This window comes from Gossypium hirsutum, chromosome D10, assembly GCF_007990345.1.
Source record: "Gossypium hirsutum isolate 1008001.06 chromosome D10, Gossypium_hirsutum_v2.1, whole genome shotgun sequence".
Lineage (NCBI taxonomy): Eukaryota > Viridiplantae > Streptophyta > Magnoliopsida > Malvales > Malvaceae > Gossypium > Gossypium hirsutum.
This window is the reverse complement of record NC_053446.1, coordinates 55,796,543-55,821,789: the sequence shown is the minus strand read 5'-3', so window position 1 is coordinate 55,821,789 and position 25,247 is coordinate 55,796,543. Positions and strand designations below refer to the sequence as shown.

The following is a 25,247-nucleotide window of genomic DNA, read 5'->3' as shown; positions in this document are numbered from 1 at the left end:
ATCCCCCTAACTACATCTCGGATTTAGCATGTTCAGTCTAAAAATATATATTTAAATAATTATTATTTTAAATTTAAATGATGTACATCCACTCACAAATCCATTTACGATCTTGCGAAACATTTTTATTTTTTTTTTCAATGCTGTAAATAAAGAAATTTATCCATACATTTACTCAAAGATGAATTTAATATTCATATTTGATTAGTTAGAAAATTAGCGGATAGGATTTTTTCTACAAAAAAGTGTAAAAATGATAAATAGATAGACATGCTTATTATTTAATACAAAATAAATTTAACACTTAATTTTTCAATACTTATTTTCCAACACTTATTTTTTTCAATTTCTCGAACATAACCATAAATTATATAGCTTGAAAGAAAATTTGAAACGCATTGCGAGGTTGTTAATACTATTTAATATAAAATGAAAACTGAGTTTAACTCGAGCTGGAGCAAGTTTGAAGTTTTGAAGTTAAGTATGGTAATTAAGTTCATTGAACCGACGACTCAAAGGTCTCACCAATTTGACTCTGTAAATAATGCTATAAACTGAATAGCTGGAAATGGTAAAACTATACATTCCAAAACACAAGTGTACCATTTTTGTTACATCTTTTTTAATGTTAAATCACAGGACAAAGAATATAGTTGCAGATTTTAACATGTTTCATAAACATACAATTCTGTAACCTTTATCTGGAAATCCAATGGTCATAAACTAGAGGAAGTTGGAACAGTTGGTGTTCGAAGAAGTTGTTGCAGTAAGCGAGCTGCAAGTCGCTGAGTGACCCCTCCAACTACTCGGCCCCCTAGACTGCGTCCCTCCGGCTGTTGGAGGACCTGTTCCACAACCCACCCTTCATTACCCAACTTCATTCAGTGTAATAATTGTAAAAAGAAAATGGTTTAAGCCAAATGCAACACTATCCATGTCAGTGTCACCCTAACTGTCGCCTGTGAGTGCGCTTACACCGAAAGTATTTTTCTTTTTACACACTCACCGGCCTTTGAAGTGCACTTCCCTTAGTTCGAACCATGGGAAGAATGTCTTTGGAGATTAACTTTTTCAGGGTTCGATAAGTGCTCAAAGAAGACAATACTTCTAATGTTAGCACAACCAGAGGCGATTGCCAAGTCTCAGTGCAAACAGTCATTTTAGACTCAAGACGTTACATATTTGGATATAGATACGAGAATATAATATTCCTATGCGTACTCATATATGATATTCACCTTTGAATTTGAATAATCTAAATGAGTATTCAAGTAAGATGCCAAGGAGAGCAACTTATGCAACTTTAAACCCTCAATTAACAATTAATCCCAGCCCTCATACAGGGTGTATCTATGTATCAACCATTTAAAACATTTTGAGAAAAGAACTTCTGACATAAAAATATAACATCGTTGCACCAATGAGGCTTCCTGAATATCTGTGTTTTTGTATAATTTTCTATGGTAGTAACCTATGGTATTCAGACTTTAATGAGAGTATCGGATATTGATATGCCTCTAAGATGGTCATATTCAAAAATTATAAGTTTTTTTCACGTATTTAGAGCGTATATGGAGAGTCATATTCATATCTTTATACTATGTTCGAATTTGTGTCAGATATAAGTGCTAGACATAAAACAAACTATACCAGAAATAAGGTTTACTTACCTGTAAAATAGGCTGCAAAAGTGCCGGATCGAAATTTTCAGAGGAACTCAGAAGCCCCCAGATTCTGAAAACCTGGTTCCGAAGCTCCATCGTGGCTTCCAAATCAGCGGTGCTTATTGCAAGCGCTCCATTTCCATTGCCATTGATCATTAGAGTTTGAATAAAAGAAGGTGCAGAGTTGTATGTATCAGCGACTGAGCCTAAAACAATGGCTTCAGTGACACGAACTGCCTCTTTAATTGTTAAATTTCTAAGTTCTTCACCGTCTGGTCCCAAAAGTAGCCTTAAAACAGGTTGTAATGCATCTTTTGCAGAGAAATCTCGGTCTTTTCTTCCCTCAATAAGAAGGTCTTCTAGTCTATTCCACCTGTCACAAACAAAAATTATAGGTATTTCAAGCTATGCTGTTTACAGACTCTTCACTTTTCAAGTACCCTAATCTGATCTCGTGTCCAATACATATTTCGACATGGGTATAATGATATAATACTCTAAGGACCTTCCGTATGTATGAAAAAGAAGTTTATAAAACTAAACATACTCGTGTCAGACATGTACATATATCCAACAAATTCCAAGTAGCTAGATTTCAGGAACTCAAATGCACAGAGAAAATATGATGTATAAATAAGTTGGTTAGGAAATACATGCCTGAACCTGCCATCCTTGAAAAGCAACTCTATGAGAGCATCTCTCAAATATGGATTAGGATCAGTGAGAAGCCTTTTAGCAAAGTAAGGATATGAGGCAGCCAACACTTTAAAATTAGGATCAGCATACAGGGCTAACCCTTCTAGCACTGTAAGCGACCTCAATATCAGTGCATAATAGGCAGGTACTGCAACAACATTAAAAACCAAACCATTAGCCTCCATAAAATGTTAGTAATTACTAACCAAACTGAATTATAGGGCTCAAAAGTAAATGGACAAAAAGAAATACCAGCTCACCATTAAAAGGGTATTGATATAAAACATTACCCAAACCATCAACAAGTGTTTTGAAGTTAAGTTCACTGACAGTGTAATTAAGTGCATCATCAAAGAAGTCCCTAAGAGCTGGCACAATGGGAGAAACATCTACATCAGTCGATAAGAAATCCAAAGCATAATAATCACGAGCCATTGCCTCATAATCCCTATTCACCATATGAACAACATGCCCTACTATTGCCGATCTTGCGTCCTCTGGTGTCTCACTCATCATTCCAAAATCCAAAAAAGCCAGCTTCCCTTCGGGGGTCGCCAAAAGATTACCAGGATGAGGATCGGCATGAAAGTATCCGTATTCTAGGAGTTGTCTTAGGCTGCATTGGATGCCTGTAGTTACTAAATCCAAAACCTTTAAACCTTGGCTTTCAATGGCGGCTTGTTGGTTTAGTTTCACTCCGTTAACCCACTCCATTGTTAGTACTTTGCCACTTGTGTAATTCCAGTATATATCTGGGACAAGGATGTCCTCTTTGTCAGCATATAACTTCTTGAATTTTCTTGCATTTTGTCCCTCCTGCAGGCAACCTGTTAAAATTAACATCTCATATATAGAATAAGAAACTGCACATCATTTATTATTTTCTTTTATAAGATCACTCGGACTCGAATGTGAATGTTTAACAAGGATGTGTATCTTACACAAGTAATTTTAACTTTTTTCTATGTTTTTTCATGCTCTTAGAATTGGGAAACGTCCTGTCTTGAGATCATATCCTCATACTTGCATTCAAATATGTGTGGTAGAAATATTTAAAAAAATAAAGAGTTTAAGTAACATGAATTTTGTTTCACAAATTCAAAAAGGATACAAGTAAGTAATTTTACTACAAGGTTTTAACATATATAAGCTATGTTGCTTAGATACCATGTATGAACATAGATATAGAGATTTGACCCCAACTAAATATGTGAATTTTTTTTATATAGTATGTGAATAACATTCAAACGATACAATACAAAACTAAATCCAAATCCACTCTTTGGAAACATAGAAAACAAACAAAAAAAGAGAAATTGATGAGTGGTTAAGGATGTTTCCTTATTGAAAACGAAATTGGGAATCAAAAGCATAATGTTGTAATGAGGTTGCTGAAATCATCGTATCCAATACATACTTAAACATGAGTGTGCAAAATGTAGTCCGATATATAAAAGACTTGAAAACACGCACCATATCCAACATTACATGTAACATAGTAGAGAAACTAACCTGGACATAGTTGAGCTCTTGGTAAACTCGGCGTGCAAATTCATCGATAAGGGCGATAACATCGGTTGTGATGATATCAACATACTTATTGATGAAAAATCCCAAACCTCTTATAAGGTAAAAATCAAGTCCAATGGCTTCTTCAATACCAGGTCGTTGTACTTTGACAGCAACAGTTTGGCCTGAATACTTAAGTTGAGCTTTGTAGACTTGGCCTAAACTGGCCGCCGCAATAGGAGATGGAGATATTGAAGAAAAAAGGGATTCGATCGGCATCCCCAACTCTGTTTCGATGCATGAGAATGCATCTGCATCCGCAAATGTAGGCAGCGCATCCTAGTAACATACAATACTTAGTAAAGTCGAACCAACAAACTATTTCAAGTAGCGACAGGCATTTGCCACACCAACATAAGCTATAGTTGACATGTCATATGCTATTCTCTTGCATCATTTGCCACAATCAACTGAACTATTTCAAGTAGTGGAGGGAATTTGTGACATCAATATCAACTACAGTTGACATATCATATACTATTATCTTGTGTAATCATTTGTCACGATAAACTTTAACGAAAGAGCTTAATTGATTTTCAGGCATTTGTCACATAAACATTAGTTACCGTTGACATGTCATATGTTATTGCCTTGCCTAATCATTTACCATAATCAATTTTAACGAGAAAACTTAACTAGTTTATTTTCAATAAAAGTTTGAAAATATTTTATAAGGGTTTAATTTTTTTTAGTAAGCATTATTTTAAAAAACTAAAAAAATAAATTTTCAAGTAAATAATAATCATAAATACTTGCATTTTTCAAAAAATATTTTTATATAAAAATTCTAAATCATTTTCACTATTTTAAATATAATATTTATTTTTACATTATAAAAATAAATAGATTAATTCTAAATTTATTTTTAACTTATAATTCATAAATCACCCAAAAACATGTATTATAATCAATTTCCAATTTATTGATTATTGTGGGCTAATCTACAAAACCGAAAGAAGTAGAAGAAAGAAAATTACCTGGAGTTCAGCCAGCTCCTCGAGATACTCAGGTGGGCAGAGATCGGGTCTAGTGGATAAACCCTGACCCAGTTTTACAAATGTGGGCCCTAATCTGGTAAATATGCCTTTTAGTTTAATGGCTCGCTTTCTCTTGTTTCGATCCAATGTCCCGTTCCGTTGATCCACCAACAGTTGCAAAGCAAATGAGCCTAAGGCTACCAATATTTCCAATGTCCTTTTCGCCGCCTATTCATCATATCAATTCCATCGCCGTTAACCAAACACGAAACCCATCTTAATTCCATTCGTTCACAATCAAATTTTATCCCTAATTCTGAATTTTTACCAATATTCAATAATTAACCTCTAACAAGAGGATCGATTTTTGATAAATAAAAGATAGAAGAATTATGTTCAAATTTAAACCATAAATTATTTCTTGCATTTTTAAAAAGAATAGTGATGAATTTAAGAGCGATGAAGAATGATAATGGTTAATTTTAATATATATATATGCTTACCTAAAAATTGATTGAAATCAAACAAAATATTATAGATAACCAAATTAACTTAATTGGATTACACCGATTTTGAATTGATTATTATCATTATTATTAGAGTAAATTTTCAGTGTATTTTTTTTTTCAATTTTTCTGGGGCCTAACCTGGACAGGTCGTGACCCATATTTGTTGGCAAGAAGTTCGGGGCTGTAAACGGAGGCATTTGCGGCTCGTGCCATGGCCCTGGCCTCCGCTTGCAGGTCAGCCGCAAGGTCCCCTCTCGATACTTGCAGAGCCACCGGGGAACCATCGCCTCTTGGTCCGGCTTCTACCAAAGCAGCCCGCGGACCCAATTTGCACCCCTTGGGTTTGGAAATTGAAAACCCTTTACCGGCCTTTAAATTGAAAGAGCGAACCCCAGCTGAAACCAGATTCATGGCCGCCATTGCTGAAACTTTCCCTCTGCTTCAACAAATGGAAAGTGAAGGAAAAATAACGGAAACTGTACGCCACAGTTTGATTGATTTAACTCAGTTCAAGCAATTGGGTATTTGGATATTTTTTTTATTTGTATTTCTCCACGTAAGTTCGTTGCTTGCACGACTGCCATGAACGTAAGTGAACCAAAAACTGCCATTTGTCCCACTCTGACTCACTTCTGCCGCAGTGTTCATCCAATCAATCATAAAAAGATCCATGAGAATTTTCAACAATTCAATTAAAACTTTATATTAAATCTCAGGTTTAATTGTGCCTACAGTCTCCGTAATCTTTAGACTTTGAAACTTAGTCCCTCTCTTTTCTTTGATAAGGTAAATGGGTTCGAGTTTTCCATGGATTGAACTCAAGGCTGAGGTCAATTGAAGATTTTACATCCACCGTAGTTCAGTCAACAATCCCTCTAATTTTAATTCCAAGTAGTGTCTCTACTTATCTAATTTAAAAATTAAAAGTTGAATTAATAATGCTATTAATAGAATTTTGTTAAATTTTAATATTCAAAGGTTTGATTTACAAATTAAAGTCCAAATGATATCACATATTCAAATTTAACTAAGGTATTTTTTGATAAACTTAAAAAATTAAGAGCTGACAAAATAAGTGTTGAAAAATTAAGTATTGAAAATTTAGGTACTGAATTTAATTTCTAAAATCATTTGATATATTATTTAAAATTAATTACGAAATATAATTATATTTTTTTACAAATGTAGATTTTAAATTATAAAAAGAAATTCTACATTTTATCCTTAATTTTTAAACATTTTAAATTATTCTAAACAAAAATCAAATTTTAAACATTAAGATTTTATAGGATAATATAATATTAAACTAAATAAACTAAAATTAATTAATTGAAACATCTCCACTAAGTGTTAAGTAGCTTTCATCTACTAATCATTTTCTATAATTTTTTATAAAATAATTCTATCAAATTGTTTTGTTTTAGATTATCAAACATGGGTAAAAAAAATTTAAAATTATTGAAAATATTAATTTTCAATTGATTTAATTTTTTCAATAGTCAACCAAATAAGCTTAAAAGTAATATCGATTGAACTTTAATTTTCAAATCAAATCAATAAATTTATATAATTAAAAGTAGAGAAACTAAATTTCAAAAATCTAAATGTACAGGGACTGAGTGCAGAATTAGACGTAAGTTATAATATAATATCGTTTTAAGAAATATTTCCAAGAAAAAAATCCAGTTTTTTTAACGGGTCTTGGCATCGAGCGGTCCAATTTTATGAAGTAGGCTTGCTTTATAAAATAAGAAATTGATTGGCAAAATAAAAGTTAGTTGGGCCGAACTAAGCCAAATTCTGGGCCGAGCCGGTATATCTTAATTTTCACCCTTTTTCGTACAAACGTGATCGTTATACAGCAATTGGTTTCTTCTGTTAATAAAAATAAAAATTAAGGGTTTGTTTAGTATTGCTGTTAAAAAGTACTTTTAAAAATTATTTATCAGAATTAATTTTGAAAATTTTGATTTTAAATTTAAGTGTGTAGTATTGCTGTAAAAAAGTACTTTTAAAAAGATAAAATGTATATTTTAGACATAATGATGTTAAGGAAGAAAAGATGTATTTAAATGATATTAAAATTCGTTAATGTTATTATATATGAAATACATCAAATTAGATTATAAAAATTTTTATTGTAACTTATATTAATATTTTAATACATGAATTAGAAAAGTTAAATATATTTAAAAATAAGTTGTATTACTTTTTTGTAAAATGTAATTTGAATATATAAACTATATTAGATATTAACCTAAAAAATATAACCTTAACATAAAAAGCATACCTCGAAGGAACAAAGATCAAAAGATGTATCTTTGAAGAAGGAGGACAAAGGAAAAGTAGTTCAAAGAATTGCTCCAGAAGTTGAAAGAACTAGAGAAAATGTTATTTTAGTTGGTGTGTAGTAATCAAAAAATATATTGTTGGTGTGTTTAAATGTTTGCGAAAAAGTAATTCGAAACCTGATTGCAGTAAAAGCTCAAAATTTTCTGCTTCTGCATTTGATCAACTTTTGGCATTTGAAAAGTATTTTTCTCTCAAAAGCGGCTTGTTTTGGGATGTTTTTATCTCAAAAGAGCTTTTTGTCCCAAAATTGCTTCTTAAAAGTACTGCTAAACTAGCCCTAATAATCTGACTCTAAATTTCTTTTGGTATCTTTTGGGAAAAAATAAACGTTCGATCAATAGATGATGGGTGTCAAAACCACCAAATATAATTTCCTACGCTCTAACTTAATTAAATAGTAGTATAAAGTAGTAGGATCGATCCCACAGGATTGGGACTCCTAATTTTCCTATTTACATAATCAGATTCCTAAGTCTAGACAATTGTTATGCTTAGGGGTGTTCATTCGGTTAACCGACCCGAAATAACATTAACCGAATTAACCGACCTTTCAAAATTTTTAACCGTTAACCGAACCGAAATTTTTCAAAAAAATTAACTGAACCGAAATTTTTTCGGTTAATTCGATCGGTTAACCGAAAATTATATGTTTTTTATTTTTGGTTAAAAATTAACCGAATTAACCGAATTACCCGAATTAAATCACTACATAATTAAATTATTTTTAGACTTTTGACTTTAGTTTTAGTTTTAGTTTTAGAATTTTATTTTTATTTATTAAATTATTTGTAATTTTTATGATTGGGTTGGGTTAGGTAATTGGGTTGGGTTGAATACATGGGTTTAAATTAGGTTTAGGTGAATAGTGGGCCTATTTATATATTATAATTTTATTTATTAATTTTTTTGGTTAAATAGAAAAATTCGGTTAACCGACCGGTTTCTAACCGAATTAACCGTTAAACGAAAAATTAAAAAATAATTAACCGACCCCCGACCGAAAAAATTCGGTTAACCAACCGATTAACCGAATTCAGTCGGTTAACCGAATTTTTTCGGTTTTACCCGAATTTTGCACACCCCTAGTTATGCTCACGACCTGTGCGTTACAGAGCTAAAAAAAATAAAAGGGGGATTTTAGTTGATAAAAAAAATAAAAACAGAATTATGATTGCAAAATAAAATTAAGGAAATTAAATTAAATCGGTGAATCAAATATATGAATGCTTAACCTCAACCTCGGTACACTCCAAAATTGAATCGATCATTGAAAGTAAACTTTTCTTTCCAAACGATAAGCTGGTTATAGCGGTCAAGGATGCCCCAACCACCAACTTTTCCCTGTGTAGTTGGTCCTGATACGACCTACAAACCAACCCTTATCGATTATCTAATCACGTGACACGTGTCCGCAATTTAATATCTCGACAGCCTTGTGATCTAGAAAAGCCCCAACTCAAATTAACAACCTTAACCATGTGGGTCATTTAAATTCGATCACTGTCTCCCTTGAAGGAATCCAACTGGCTTTTCTCAATTGAACACGCCAACTTATTCGCAAGAATTTGAACTCGACAGACGACCGTCTCGTTTTCCCAACTATATGTCAAACAACTCCAACCCAACGCACGCTTTTTAAATGGACGATTATGACTATCCCATATTCCGAAGAGATAATGAATACTGCATTGAAAGGTTTTAGTGGGGTTCATATCTCACGATTTTTAAAAGGAATGATAACCGACCTAAGGCTAAATAAGGTTTTGTTGAGCATTAAAATTAATCATGCTCAATTGGGGTTTAAAAGTGGATTTGAGTGTAATTGTGATAGGTGAAAAAGGATAAAAGGCATACAAAGCAATTGAAACAAAAGAAAGAAAAAGACGGAAATTGACAAGAAGCTCAAAAGCTACGGACGTTGGATGAAATAAAAGAAAGCAATTGTATTTAATTCCATTCAAATCTGTTTTTTTTTCATGCCACCAATATAAGGTATTTATATATTTAGCATAATTCGTCTTAATAATATATCAACTCTCTTTTTTTTCTATTTATAGAATTTGACAACTTAAAAAATGTGATTTAATCAGCCACTAATTCTGCCATTTTTTCAATTCGGCCCATTTTTTTTGCTTCTTGTTCCAATTTAACTTTGCTTGATTTCTAATTTTGGCATTCTAATTTCATCCTTGATAAGATTTAAGCAGTAAATAATAAATTTAACAGTATGCTATTCAAAAATGATCCAAAAAATAGATACATTAAAAACACAAAATTAACTTGTTATCAATAGACGTTTAACCTCTCTCTAAATTTTAATGAATAATGGATTGACCGTAGTTATACTAATTTAACTAATTTGACTTAAAATGATAATTAATAATGTATGCACGTGAAAACTGCATATTTAAAATATATATATATGTGAAAATAACATCTATTAAATAATAAAACATATAATTTAAAATAAATGATAATGCGATATATACAATATATACAAAATTAAAATAAAACTACTTATTTAAAATGTTGTCATATTAGGAAGCTTTAAAATATTAAAATACCTATATCGTATTAAACTAATTCTAAACAAATATATGTTGAAGATTATAAAAAGATGTTATGTACCGTGTAATAATTTTACACAATTCTCCATATGTTGCCTTATAATTTCTCGAGGTTCATAAAATTGCAAAATAAATTTTGCGATCATCAAATTTTTCATTAAAATGTAGATCTTATACTAAATTTATTTCAAAATCTTATTTTTACTATATAACAATTTTGTTTGAATTGGACCGAATTGGTCGGATCGAAAACCAATCAGGGGACCGGTTCGAAAAGTAACTTTAAACAAGTTAGATCAGGAACCAGTTGTACCATTTAAAAACCGGCTGAATAAAAAAATTTAAAATTAAAAATTTTAATATGTTTTAATCAAACCGGTTCGGTTTCAAAAAAACATTGTCTGATACAAGGTTGTTGTAACTGGACCAGACTAGTCGGTACACTGGTCTGGATAAAGAAGTTGAATTGGTTGACTTGCGAAACTGTAACCGAGCTAAAAAAACATTTATTTTTATTTTTATGATTTTTTAAATAATTCATTTAATCAAACCGGACCAACTAGTCAAACCAAAAACTAGTAACCTAACAGCTCAACCACTGATCCAATTACAAAAACATTACTTCGATATGATTTTTGTACGTAATTGAAATATTAAAGATCCGATTAATTTTTAAAATATAAATGTTTCAATAAAACAAAATTATGGTGGTTAAAAATATAAATTTTGCCCCCAAATTTTTTAACATAGAAGATGTCATGAGTTATATTTGAATGCAATCATAATCTTCTGTGAATATATTTCTGCTATTTTTTTAGCTAAACTTAATTCATCAAATATAATATATTGGCTTAATATACTTGTATTTGTGAGCATAATTAATACATAAATATCATATTTCTACATTATATTCAGATTTTGATATATCGTGATTCCTATCAACAACATATAATTGTATCATATAATTAGGTATTTTATTTGAATATGATAAAATAGAAGATAAGAAGGTAAGAAATGTAACTAAATCATACCACTGCAGCATTGGGACAACATTTCCCTATATTTTATAAATGATCGATTGAGTCTTAACTTGATTGGCATGGACATTATTGTCAATACATGAGGATGTGAGTTCGAGTACGTCGAAGCGCATTATCCTCCTAATTATGAATTGGGGAGGGGTTATGGGTAGTTTTAGGCATCGTGTCAAAAAGAGCTGATATGATAATAACCTATAATGAGATTATTTAAAAAAAAACTATATTTTATAAATGAGTTTTATTAATGTATACACTATCATTTCAACCAAAACTTGTCGCTTTAAATTGTGTTTATCTATAAAACGATATTAGATTAATTTAATTTGGTAAATTTACTAAATTATAAATATCATAAATTTGGGCCAATTTACCAATAAAAGTTTAATTTTTTTATAAATATACCGAAATGGGCCCAGTATTTTATTATTTATCGGAATGGGCCATTTTCCGGCAAATCGCTTCCACGTCAGCCCGATGTCAGGGGACGTGCCAGGAATCGAGGCCATGTCAGCGCGCTTTGCTGACGTGGCAACAAATTGCATCCACGAGGGGGCGATTTGTTGCCATGTCTGCAAAGCGCGCTGACGTGGCCGCGCTTTTATAAAAAAATTATAAAAAATTTAAGCTTTTGTTAGTAAATTGGCCAGTACAAATAACAAAAAAACAATAGCAAAAATAACAACAAAAACAACAGAAAAATAACAGCACCAAAACACTAGGAACAACAAGATAATTTTTATTAAAAAATAATTAATTTATTTAGGTCGGGCCCTAGCCAAAAAACTTTTACCCGAGGCTCGATCCGTTTAGACAACGGACCTTATTTTTTATTCAAACATATTTTTCGAATTTATATTTTTATTCAAATCCTACTATTTTTTGGGCGGACCTTCGACCCAAGCTAGACAACCCGAGCCATGATCAGGTCAATAATCGGAAGTTCGTTCAATTAGTACTTTCTTGTTGATCTTTTTACCTATTGTTTGAATGCTTTTCTTTTTCTTTTTTCTTTTCCTTAAAAAGAATTCCTTTTTGCTATTAACCATCACCAATAGAAAATTTTTATCATCCGTTTTTAATCATTAATGTCATTATAATTAAAATTTATTTCATTATTTTTATTAATTGCTAATTTTGTAATTCTTATTTTTAAATCACTATGAATAATTGTGAAAGAACTTTTTGACCCTTTAAAATTTTGACTCTAATTTTTTTTTTTAAATTTCTCTCAATTTTTTTTAACTTTATCGTCAATATGCTTTAGTCTTCCTTTCCACCTTCTTTCGAAATATCTTATTTAATTATTTGCAATGCTTCCTCTCAACACCAAAATTGAGAGGAAATTGAGCGATGATTAGTTTGTGAAAAAAAAAGGGATGGAGGTATTTATAGTTTTTTTTTGGACCGTTGGGGGAAATCGCGACCACGTCAGCGCGCTTTACTGACGTGGCAACAAATCGCCCCCTCGTGGATGCGATTTGTTGCCACGTCAGCAAAACGCGCTGACGTGGCTGCGATTTCCTGGCACGTCCCCTGACATCGTGCTGACGTGGACGTGATTTACCGGAAAAGGCCCATTTCGGTAAATAATAAAATACCGGGCCCATTTCGGTAATTTAAAAAAAAGTTTTTTTTGGTAAATTGACCATAAATTTGATCGTTTAAGTCTGTTAAACCAATAAAAAAGGGGAGTTCGAGGTTTTAATAAAAGATTTTTTTTATAAATTTGATTAATGTACATAAAATAAATTGAATAAATCTATTTTTATATATTTTTTATAAAGGCTTAAGGGTGTAAAAAGTTTTTAAATTTTTTCAAAAAAAGTAATGAAGCCCATGATATTTTTTTTTGCTCAGTTGGGCACTTGAACTTTCAAAGTGCATCAAAAAAACCCTCAAAATTTTTTTAAAAAAGAAATTAAGCCCATGCTCTTATTAAACATTATAAAAAATAAAAAAAATTATAAAAATTATAAAAATTATAATTTATTAAAAATTATAATTTCTTTATAAAAATCGTAAAAAATAAAAAAATTATAAAATTTTATAAAAATCATAAAAAATGACCCCTAGTTTTTTTTTTCAATTAAAATCATCACGTGTCGCAGCATAATGTGACATGTGGCGAAAAATGATAAAAAATAAAAATCAATAAAAGTTATAGAAAAATTATAAAATACTTCTTTTGGTACGATAAAATTTATAATTTTTTTATGAAATTTATATTTCTTTACCTTTTGTATAATTTTCTTACGACTTTATAAAATTTTATAAAATTTTATGATTTTTAAATTTTTTTACAAATTTTTATATATTTTTAATGATTTTTATAATTTTTATAATTTATAATGAATTTATAATATTTTATTTTTATTAAAATATAATATTATTTATAGATTTTATTGATTTTAATTTTTTTTATAATTTTTAATAAAAGCAAGGGCTTAATTATTTTTTTGAAAAAGTTTGAGAGTCTTTTTGATACATTTTGAAAGTTAAAGTACCCAATTGAGTGCAAAAAAGGTAGGGCTTAATTGCTTCTTTTTTTTAAATGTTTGAGAGCATTTTTTATGCATTTTGAAAGTTCAAGTACCAAAATAAGTGCGAAAAAAAAAGCAAAGGCTTAAATTTTTTTTTTTAAATTGAGGGCTTTTTGCACCCTTAAGACTTTTATAAATGTTTATTTTTATTCATAATCTCTCAACTCTTAAATCAAAAGAAAAAAACATACTTAAGCATTTAAACTCATATTCTCCTAATTAATAGTGTCAGCTAAATTAAGGCTCAATCAACTAATCTTGTTGTCTTAATATAAATATAAAAAGAACACAAAATATTGATTTTCATAAAAAAAAATAAATGGATTAAATAAAATAAAAATAAACCACAATGAGAATGAATAAAAAGGCTTAATGATAAATTTGGCCACTAATGTTTGTATGTTTTGTCAAAATGGTCTTAATTGTATTTTGAGTCTTTTTTTGCCATCAACTTTTGTTCTTTTTTTTTTCAATCTACTTTTTCTAACAGATTTAATAAAAACACCGTTAAAAAAGTTAATAGAGATGATGTGGAATTTCATATGTAGAATATTTTTATTGAGATGTAATTTATTACTTATATAACCCAACAAGATAATTACATGTGGAAAATAAAAAAATAATACATTAAATTTTAAAAAATAACTCTTAATTTAAACAAAATAGATGTAATTATCTAAAAAAAATTAACTCAATAGAAAAATTTCTCAATAAATATACAAAGGTTGATGGCAACAAAAATAAAAATTAAAAAATACAATTAGAACCATTTTGACAAAATATGCAAACATTAATTATCAAATTTATCATTAATTCGGAATAAAAACTTCGACAAAAATTTAAAATTGAAGTAATGATTTTAGCTTATAACTTAATGAAAACTTTAATCCGCCCACCAGCTCCCATCCACTTCATTGACTTTGAAATGAGTCATTAAAAGCCAAACATCAGTTTTCCATTCAAAATTTTGACATAATTTGAAATTGTTAACATAATGGTACAGTAATTCATTAAGAAAATAATGGTTGAATTTCTTTTTAATGAAGTCATGTGGATTTAATATCAATTTTAAATAATATTTAATAATTTTATGAACTTCATTATTCCGAAATTTCAATTTAATTTGGTCACTATGGATAAGTTGACTGAATTAAAATTATTTTCCAAATATTTTCAATATTAGGTTACAATTTTTTTTACTTCTAAAACTTGTAATTCTTTTATTTATATTTAAAAAAAAAAGAGAGAGAGTAAGGTTTAATTAGTCGACCATAATTTCTTTGGTTAGGGTGTCATGTCTCATTTGTTTATGATTCCTTTGGACTTTGGATAAAAGAAATATTTTTTATTTTATTATAACGGATCATTTATAGTTTAAATCGAAATAATAATATATTTTTTGGATTGTTTTGTTTTTTTCTTCAAAAATTGTTTTGATTTAAAAGATAATGTTGTTATTCCGATCATTCAAATTTGAGATATAGGCTTTGTTTTATAGGGTGAGAAGAAATTTAAAAACATGGAAAATCGAAGAGGTAAAAAATTAAAATGATGGAAATCATAATTTTTCTTTAAGCTTTGTAGAGTTAAAAAATGGAATAAAAGAAAATAAAATATTTGAAAAATACATAATTTTGAATTAATATACGCATCTATCTTATTTTCTCTCCTCTCGTATTTCTAATTTGGAATGATTGGTTTTTATGCATTAGAATGGAAAATAGACATCCTTTCTTACTAAATTAATGAGTTTTATTGGTGAAGCATATACGGTGAAGGTGAACAACTCTCCAAAATTAAATTAAAGAAAATGGAAAAAATGCATATTATTATTCTTACTAACTAAATTGGAACTTACTCATCTAAACAATTTGGATTATTTTTAGATAATTTTATCCAAAACTTTTATTTCCATTTTTTATTTTTAGATATGCTCAATCCAAACACAATTTTTAAAAAAAAAAATTAAAATTTTAAATTTTTTTTATAATTCCATTTATTTTATTTCTCTATATATTTTCCTTTTAATTGTGAATTTATTGATTGTGGGCAGTAATTTCAAGCACACAGTAAAATTGTGAAAAAAAGAAGAGAAACAGTGGGATGAAACTGAGAGAGCACACTGTAAATAATTTATATTTACCATTTTTATGACTACTATTATTAGGATTATTTTTTAAAAAAAAGAACGAAAGTGGCATGTGTTATACACGTGAGTTTATTGTGAATAAAAAATATATATAAATAGACAAATGATTTTGTTCCAAAAATCACACCCTTCAAAGAACGGCAAAAGCCCAAAAACCGCGTCTTTCAAAAGAGACAGCTTCTACCTCATTTCCTGTTCACCTACACAGTAAGTTTTATAATATTATTAAGAAAAAGCTTTTTTAATAAAAATTCCTTTTTATCAGGAATTCTTTTTATTTTCTAGACAAAGATTTTTAATTTTCCATCAATTGTTTTTTTAAAATGATATCTTATCTGACCGTTTTTGTATCACATAAAAAATAAAAAAATTACTTATAACGATAAATGACGTAAGAAGGAGTAAATAAATATACCTGAATATTATTTTAAATTCAAATTTTTTTGAAAAATATTGGTTTAATAAATTATTTTGTAAATTTAAAATTAAGCAACATAGAAACAAGAAATATTTCTTGCTTTGCTGCTACGCCTACAAAAAAGCAAAGCTCTCCTTCTTTCTTCAGTTACCATTCTCCAAATAAACAATTAAAAAAAAAAAGGCTAACAAGAATAAGCCTTCATCTTCTTTCAACCGATTGGAAGGGATTCTATTTTTTAGTTGTTTTATCAACGAAATCAAGAAGAACCCAAATTACAATTCCCAATAATCTTGATTTTTTTTTCCCGGAAAAGTTTGAATTTTTCCGTTAATTTGCGATTTTTTTTATCTGGGTCGATGGCAGAAATGGAAGACAGCAAGGCGAAGTCATCATCTGGGTCGTTGTTCTTCAATCGTTCGTTCACGATGAACTCTACGGCGGCAGCTGAGTCGAATTCCCCCAAATTCCATCTCCTTCTCAACAGCCCGTCGTCTCTCAATCGAGCAGCTTCCATTTCGAGGTTTTACAATTCCTTCGATTCCGTCAAAGGTAAAGTTAAAAAGCTTTGCAATTTGTTCGAATCCGCTAAGTCTTCGTCTTCACCATCGAACTTAGCCAGTCCTAAAGAAACTTCTCCCAGAGTTGTTTTGAGACCCTCGAAATCGATTGCGTATTCGTCTTCGTTTTCTTTGAGCTTTAATAACTCTTCGATAAGGTTACCGGGAACTGAAGATCGAATTGTTGTTTATTTAACTAGTTTGCGAGGGATTCGAAGGACTTACGAGGATTGTTATGCTGTTAAGATGATATTTAGAGGGTTTAGAGTTTGGGTCGATGAGAGAGATATCTCCATGGATGCAGCTTACAAGAAAGAGTTGCAAAGCGTTTTGAAAGAGAAGACAGTGAGTTTGCCTCAGGTTTTTATAAAGGGCAAGTACGTTGGTGGTGCTGATGTGATTAAAAGCATGTTTGAAGTTGGGGAATTGGCTAAGATTCTTGATGGGTTCCCAAGGAGACAACCTGGGTTTGTTTGTCAAGGTTGTGGGGATGTCAGGTTTGTGCCTTGTTGGAACTGTAGTGGGAGTCGAAAAGTGTTTGACGAAGATGAAGAGTTGCCTAAAAAATGCTTGGAATGCAATGAGAATGGCTTGATTCGTTGCCCAGATTGCTGCTCTTAAAGCTTTGGTACTTGCATGGTGCTAAGGTATATTTAGAAGTTTTCATTTTCGTTAACGAAGGTAGGTGTTAACGAATGTAGATGTTGTGTTTAATGGTCTAGTGTGTCGGTATGAGCCCTTTCAGTAGCAGATTTAGAAGCTTGTTAATGTAGATGTCGTGTTTAATGGTCTATTGTGTTTGGCGTGAAACGTTTTGTTAGCAGAGAGCTGATGATCGTTCGTTTGTCATGTTCAACTGGATGTTGACAAATAATATTGTAATGTAAAATCAAAATGCCATATTTGGTTCTGGCATTTCGATTATGGAGGAGATCCGAAATTTCTCTCTCCCATATGGTATTGTAAATATTTAGTGCTATCTTAATGTAATGGACTCACATATTTTTGTGATAGATTATAATGAGAATAGAATATTATTTATGCTTTACTTCTTTTCTTGAATTCACTTTGTAATCAAAGAAGCTGCAATGCATATATATCTGGATTTTCATTCATTCATACGGAACAAATTTCTTGTTTATTCAAGGCCTTGAACTCAATATACCTAATCGCTTATTGCTCTGGAATTATTCCTACTCTAAGGAATGAGTGAACCGTAAGCAAAAGCTGCTTTGTGTGTTGAGTGCATAGATTGTGAGATTTTAGACAGATTGATGTCTAGATTCTACAAATGTCGACTATCTTGCATGCATTGATTTGATAACCTAACTACTTTACTTTGTACCAATTTTCTATCAATGCAATTCAGTCCATGTGCCTCTATATTGATATGCTAAGAATTTAGAGATGCTCCAAATGGTGGAATAATTTGGATTTTGGAGTCTGTAAAAGTGTTAGCAAATTACTACGTTACTTTGACTTGGATGTGACAGTATGGGTATGCTTATTGTTTCCAAGTTTTTCTGTATTTGGAGGCTCATAATCTTATATCTTATACGGGGTTACTTAAGAAAATTGTAGAGTCGTAGAAACATATCATTGGATGGTGTATAATACTTCTATACTGTTATATTCATTCTATCCCTTTCTTCTGAGGCAAATTTTTAATATGTTTAAGAGCCATGAGTTACATGATTAGTGCTAAACTGTAGTTGTGTTGGTCTATGAAGTATTTCCTTTAAATTTGGTTTATAGGATTTTCTGGGTTGTGTTTTCATGACAAGTCTGTTCTACCTAAAAGACTGTTCTTAGTTTTTGCCCAAGTTATATTGTATTTTATCTCCTGCATGTTTTAACTCTTGATTACTGATCGATATCAGGGCTGTTATGTCAAGGATTATTTACTGTTTTATTTTCCAGCTATGTTAGTTCCGACTTTTCAGTTCACTTGAAGTACCTGTGTGGGAATACGATAATACAAGGACTTTTTTTTGGGCCACACAATGCAAAGACCCTTTACACTAATCTGTGCCTGTAAACAATAGCTTTCCATTTTCTGAAGGTAGACCTAAATTTTGGATGCTTCTGGCCTAATTCCCTTCCCCTTAGTTTGGTCGGGACAATCCATCTCCATCATAATTCAGGTGAGCAGTCACCATCATAACTCCTTAGGCTTGGAGTAGGCACTAATCACCTCATCTTCAATCCTCTCTTTTCCATCAGTATAATATTCCAGGTATGAATGAATGAAAAGAGAGCATTGTATACATGAAGTTACTAACATTTAGGCGACCACTTGCTATCCTTAAGAGCAAGCATGAAAGAGCAACTGATACTCTAGCTCTTAAATTAACCAGAACACTGGGATTATCTTTCAGAAACTGCACCATTTTACGCCTCCATTTTCCTGCATTCCAACATTGGGAGTACATTCACCATCAGGATGGTTGCCATGGAAATGCGCCTGTAATCCTTGAAATTAGGCACGACTATAATCCTTGAAATATATTAGCTCCATTGGAGTATCAGAGGCTTATGTTGTTCCGGTTCTCCATTTTCATTATTCGAAAGCAGGTATGAGATATGCCTTCGAAATATATGAAAAGACTAAAACATAATAACTTCTGTTCACATTCGAGTCTGAGTAAAGAACAGAAAGAACCATTCTCCATATTTTGGCATTTATATTCAATACATATTTAGGCATAACTCTCACTATATTAGCTCCGTTGGAGTATTTGGAGAGGCTTATGTTCTTCCAACACATTCAGATATAAGTATGAGATACGATCCTCCGAATATATGAAAAGACCAAACATACTCATATATGCTGTTCATATTTGAGTTCCAGTAAAGAACAGAAGAACCATTATAAAGAAGAAAGCTGAGGAGTACAAATGAGTGCTACAAAATTATACACATCATTGTTTCACACTATAAAATGGGGTTTTGCCTGCTGCTTTATCATCACCAAGCCATGTTTAAAACCTTCTATGATGATGTTTTCCTAAAATTACACGTATCCATTCAAAGTGGTCATAACAAGCATATTTTCGGACATTCTGATATGAACCTGACTATTTTTCCTCCCTTTTACAAGCTATTGAGTAAGTGGAACACATTCGAGCTCAATCTCAAGCACCCCTCTCTCTACCTTTTGTAGCCGAAGAGAGATATCCTGTTTTACTTTCCCATCTGTCACAGTAATTATACCGTCTTTTTCTAGGGTGTTGTCTTTGCTCGCAACCCATTTCCCTAGCTGCATTGATTCCTGAATCTCTGAACGCTCATGGGCTTTTGCCGCAGCAACCAGCGGTTGAATGTCAATCTCTGCTTCCCCCATAAAATCGTCATGTGAAAATGTATCTTTATCATACACAATCTGCATATAAAGGTCCGGAAATGTGTTAAATATGAGTACTTAGGGAAAAACAAAAAGTTAGAACAACATAAAGGCAAATTACCACTATCTAACCAGAAAACGTTTCATTCTTTTGGACAAAAGCAGGAACTTATAATTATAATGTCTTGGTAGAGATTTAATCATTTTCTCTAGAAGTTCATTTGGTCAAGTAAAGATATTCTTAATGATTTACAGGCAAACATAGTACTGCCAGTGTAATAAAACTTGCGTTGCGAAGTGTCAAAGTATAGTCATTTCGTGCTTTTGTGTTAAAAAAATCCAACTCACCACTTTCAAAGGAGGAATGCTATCTGGAATTGACAACATTAGGCTTTCGTTCCAGACCGGATTTAGGTTGTTCTTTATGACTCGGGTCTTGACTGACTGCAAGAAAAGAGATTACTAAGAATTCAGATCATTTACAACAACTTGCTTCCCTAGATTTGTCCGTTTCAGTTCAAGATTTAATAACATCATCAAATTTGTGAAAAAGATAAAAGCATACTTGTTGACCCAACGTGAGCATGACATACGGATCGCTGGTAACCATATCCCGGACAGCTAGGTTGGTGCCTTTAACAACATTCACCTTAATCATCCCAATGAATTCAACCATACCCGCCTATAAACAGTACATTTAAAGAAAAAATAACATTCAGTAACACAGTTAATTTGCAGAAATAACTTCATTGAAGGCTTTTCTATGATCATACTGATATTCCCAGAAAGCTAACATGGAATAACCGTGCTGTAGTACCAGTCCAGTTAATTTGGAAGGATATGAGGCATAGAAGATTGTATCAGATTTAGAGATATCAATTTTTCTTACTCCAATATGCACCAACTAGCTAGTTCTTGCGGAAAGAAGTGCTTCTGGAATCGGAAAATTAAAATAAGCATTGGTAAAAGAAAAGGTAATAATTACCAATGAGTTGCTCTTCCTTACGGACTTGTGATGATCACTGTCTCTTCTTCCCCAGCTGTTTCTAAATTTTTGCCCGATACGATGTCTGGTCGGCTGTTTCTCATACTGTCTTTTATCTTGACCGAACAGGTTGGACAAAGAACCCTGTGAGGAGGAAGACAAAGTCCGTTGAGGAGAATGGGGGTCATGTTTATTGCCATCGAAAAATTGCAGCATCTCGTATTTTCTCCTAAGCATTCAAGAAATAAAATACTCAGAAAAACGAATTAAGTGTTCTAGCCAGAAAAAGAAAGAAGGTATTGGCAAGTTAATTTTGGCATTACCTAATGAAATCGGCACGCTCCTCATTGGATGAATCTGGTGACGGCTTTTTGAGGTTTTCAGGAATGAGAGCTTCATATTTATTGTTTGCTACATTATTGCCACCCAAATTTACCAGAACATCAACTTGTTCGTCTGTCCATTCATCGAGCTTCACTGATAAAACCTAGCATAATTGCGTTTCAAATTAGAAAATTAGCAGATAAGTGCATGTCTGGACAGAACACTGTAACCATCTACGTAACTTGGATTCGGATGTAAGTGTAGGTATAGGTACGCACCTGACATCGGTATTTTCATATTTTTTTTCAATTTTTTCTATGTATTTGAAGATTCTTGGATGTCATATCCCCATACCATGTCAGGGCATGGGTTAAACATGGATACTTCAAGCAAAAATGAAGAGTTGGTGTAACTTAGATAATCAAAACACTACAACATATCACAGATCAATGACCACGGACTGGTTGAATAGCCTCTATTTGGCAAACTTAAATGCAGAGTATCTATGAGAAAAAAATTACTAATACAGCAAGGCCGGTAATTTTATGTGGCAACTTCCAGTTACCGAAGATGGTTAATATGTGCAAGTCCAAATAATATGAAATAATTTTGATTCTTGGCATTTCATGTTCTGCAATGACAATGACTGTACATAGCAGATATAGGGATGGCTGATTCACGATGCTTTAATGCAACTAAATCAAGGTTTTATACCAGTAGAATCCTTTGACTATCATATTTAAAGTAGTAATTTCTACTTAGAATAAGTTTTAAGAAGTCTCGCTAAATACACAATGTAATTCAATCCTTTAGAACTTCATTCAAGTAAAATATGAGCCAAATCCAAAAACCATACCTTTGATATATGTACTCCGAGGCTTCTATGAACACCAGAGCATTTAATACAAATAAAAACTCCAAGTGTTAATGATCTGATATGCAGGAAAAGGAGAAACAAAGTAAAAAAGAAGGAAATGTCGATTTAATATACCAAACTTAAGCACAAACAAAATGGAAAAACACCTGAAAAGGGCTAACAAATGAATTACTGCCACTATTACAGATATTGGGACAAACTTCAATGGAAAAAGAGAGATAAAAAGTATTTACAAAATAGAGCATAGACATATGCGGCATGGACTCAGGATAAGTGTCGGATATGGAAATGCTACGTGTCCAATACCAATATGCTCAAAAGTATGAATTCAGTTTCAGTACAAGAATTCACCCCCGGAAAGCTGGGAGACGCATTCGCGTCACTCAAGAAAAGAGTATTAAACTTGAAATGGAGTTCCATAAAGAAAGATACAGAAGCTTAAGTCTTGAGAAATCCAAATTATTTCCTAAAAACGAATAAACCAAACTTTATAATAAATCAAAGTACTTCACTTACACCCATTTTGGATCTGGGGTCCCGCAATCTGCACAAACACCGTTCCCAGACTCTTTCAACAATTTCTCCAGCCTCCCTTTTGCACCTATTTAATGAGCAGTAGAGGTTAAAATTTAGAAATCAGGATAAAATTATATAGCTGTACGGGAAGTCAAATGAGATACTACTGCTACTATAGGTTCCGTATTCGAACAGGGACTGAGGTCCTCAAAGGGATAAACCAAAGAATTAATCCAAATGCACAAAGACAAACACGAGTGCTTTCACAAAACTACAAACACAGGGTTCTGTAAGTATATAAGCACTGGAAAGGCATCCATGTTAGGGACCAACATAGTGTAGCGTGATGGAATTAGGTTCTATGCCCTTTGACGCATTTCATTTTGCAATTGCTATTTTTCATTTTCCATTCGATATGCTTAAGCGTAACATTTGAGTTAAAGGCCATCATACCAGAAGATTTCCACGACTCCCTAAAATTCCAAGGTGTACAATCTGCATCACTTGGTCGATTCCAATATGGCTGTTCCGCACATAGGAGATCATATAAGCGAGAACCGGATCCTACATGTGCAACACAATGAATAAACCAAACATATTATCAGAAAAATCCAAGTTCCCGGCCAAATGTCATTGAAATACTAATAGGGGAACCGCTAAAGGAAGTTCAACATGTCATAGTAAGGAAACAATTAATCACAAGCTCACAAAACATAAAAAATATATGTATAAGGACTCTTGGCTTCGGTTCAACCAAAGGTATCATTACTCGCCAAAATCGATCCAGAAATAGAAGATCACCATCAATAAGCACAATCGTCGGCAACGGACGATTAAAGAAATTCAAGAATCTAACCTATTATTCAACATATGAAGCTAAAATGTTTTGTTTTCAGTTCCCCCCCAAACTCAGGTAAAACATAAGCCAAAATGGTTTCCAACATAGTGTTTTTTGTCAAGAAATCGCAGCCAAATCCATTGCCTTGGCAACAATTTAGATGATCTGATGTTATGAATGTTTTTCATTGCTTTCAAATTCCTTCTTGTTTTTTCATAATCATTCAAAGTAAGAAATTATTGAAAATAAACAACATCAAAAAGAAGCAAGACAGCCTTTTTGTCTTTAAATGGTTTGCATGAATCATTACCAGAAGGTGGTTTAGTATCAGAATTTCCATGTTGGGTAGACATCTCCAGCCTTCAAATTTGAAGACCCTAATCACTGCTATTATTTGGAAAATCCCATTTATGACTTCTTTAAATCTGCACTAAAATAGCATAAAAACATCCATTAAACAAAGAAGCAAAATACAATAATTAGAATCCAAAAACAAAAAAGAAATAAAAAAGTTCTTACATTCTAAATATGTGGCTTTTTCTGTTGAAAAGAAGATCATCAGAAAGAAGAATGATGAACCTTTGATCAAGTTTTCTTCTGCATCATATATATTATTTAAAAAATAAATAAAATAATGGTATTTAAAAAATTGAAACAAAATGCCAAAAACAATAATTTTAAAAAAGGGTTGTTCTTACATTGTTGGGAAAACCAAATTACAAAGTCAATGAAGGGTTTGCATAGGAAACAGAGAAGTTTTAGTTGGAACAACGAGATTTTTCAAAAGAAATTAATTTGGCTTTTACTGTAAAAATAAAACAAATCTAAAAGAATTAAAGAAATGGATAAGGGAAGAAAAAACAGAAGAAGAAGAAGGAAAATATTACCTGAATTTAAATATTTTTTATAAAAAAGATTTAATAATAGAATGTTGAGGAATAATACCCTCAGAAAAGTCAAAGTCGTAATTCTGGCAACTCAAAACTTAAATGCCCTTTTTTTGTCGGTTGTGTTCTTACCAGACGCATGAATCTAATTTTTTCACGCGCATTTCGTGCGCGTGAGACCACCCCTCTTTTTTTTTTTAAATAATTTGCTTGTATATAATTTTCAAATCTTAACCTATCTTTCTGTTAGTTTTTTTCCCCCTAAACTATGGTTAAGAGTGAAAAGAAAAAATAAAGATTTGCTTAGTAAATCTGTTCATAAGTCAAATAATCCAATTAAGTTTGAAATCTCATTTGAATTATGTACGAAGCTTAAAAAATAAGTTTAGACAAATAAAATGTCTATTTAAAATATGAATTGGTTTATGTTTCAGTA

General features: G+C 31.5%; 3 protein-coding genes across 4 annotated transcripts; 1 reads left to right on the top strand and 2 right to left on the bottom strand.

Annotated features, from left to right (window-relative positions):
• Positions 1-559: 559 nt before the first annotated feature.
• On the bottom strand, positions 560-6,075 carry LOC121222472 (protein ACTIVITY OF BC1 COMPLEX KINASE 3, chloroplastic). The gene is made up of 7 exons (XM_041103330.1): positions 5,554-6,075; positions 4,907-5,134; positions 3,873-4,208; positions 2,621-3,176; positions 2,322-2,508; positions 1,671-2,037; positions 560-845 (listed from the first exon to the last, which is right to left on the bottom strand). The coding sequence occupies exons 1-7, from the start codon at positions 5,833-5,835 to the stop codon at positions 717-719; spliced, it is 2,085 nt and encodes a 694-aa protein (XP_040959264.1). The 5' UTR covers positions 5,836-6,075; the 3' UTR covers positions 560-716.
• Positions 6,076-16,555: 10,480 nt separating this feature from the next.
• LOC107915131 (uncharacterized protein At5g39865) lies at positions 16,556-18,089 on the top strand. The gene has a single exon (XM_016844278.2). The coding sequence runs from the start codon at positions 16,841-16,843 to the stop codon at positions 17,660-17,662; it is 822 nt and encodes a 273-aa protein (XP_016699767.2). The 5' UTR covers positions 16,556-16,840; the 3' UTR covers positions 17,663-18,089.
• Positions 18,090-19,886: 1,797 nt separating this feature from the next.
• On the bottom strand, positions 19,887-24,808 carry LOC107915129 (probable ADP-ribosylation factor GTPase-activating protein AGD11). 2 transcript variants are annotated; one of them, XM_016844276.2, is made up of 11 exons: positions 24,623-24,808; positions 24,444-24,521; positions 24,235-24,354; positions 23,540-23,650; positions 23,087-23,171; positions 22,550-22,625; positions 21,693-21,856; positions 21,370-21,598; positions 20,950-21,066; positions 20,733-20,828; positions 19,887-20,423 (listed from the first exon to the last, which is right to left on the bottom strand). In XM_016844276.2, exons 3-11 carry the CDS (start codon positions 24,275-24,277, stop codon positions 20,142-20,144), a joined length of 1,203 nt encoding a protein of 400 aa, XP_016699765.1. In that variant the 5' UTR covers positions 24,278-24,354; positions 24,444-24,521; positions 24,623-24,808; the 3' UTR covers positions 19,887-20,141. The 2 variants fall into 2 exon arrangements, with proteins under 2 accessions (XP_016699765.1, XP_016699766.1); XM_016844277.2 differs by having other exon boundaries at positions 24,235-24,349.
• Between the last annotated feature and the right edge of the window lie 439 nt (positions 24,809-25,247).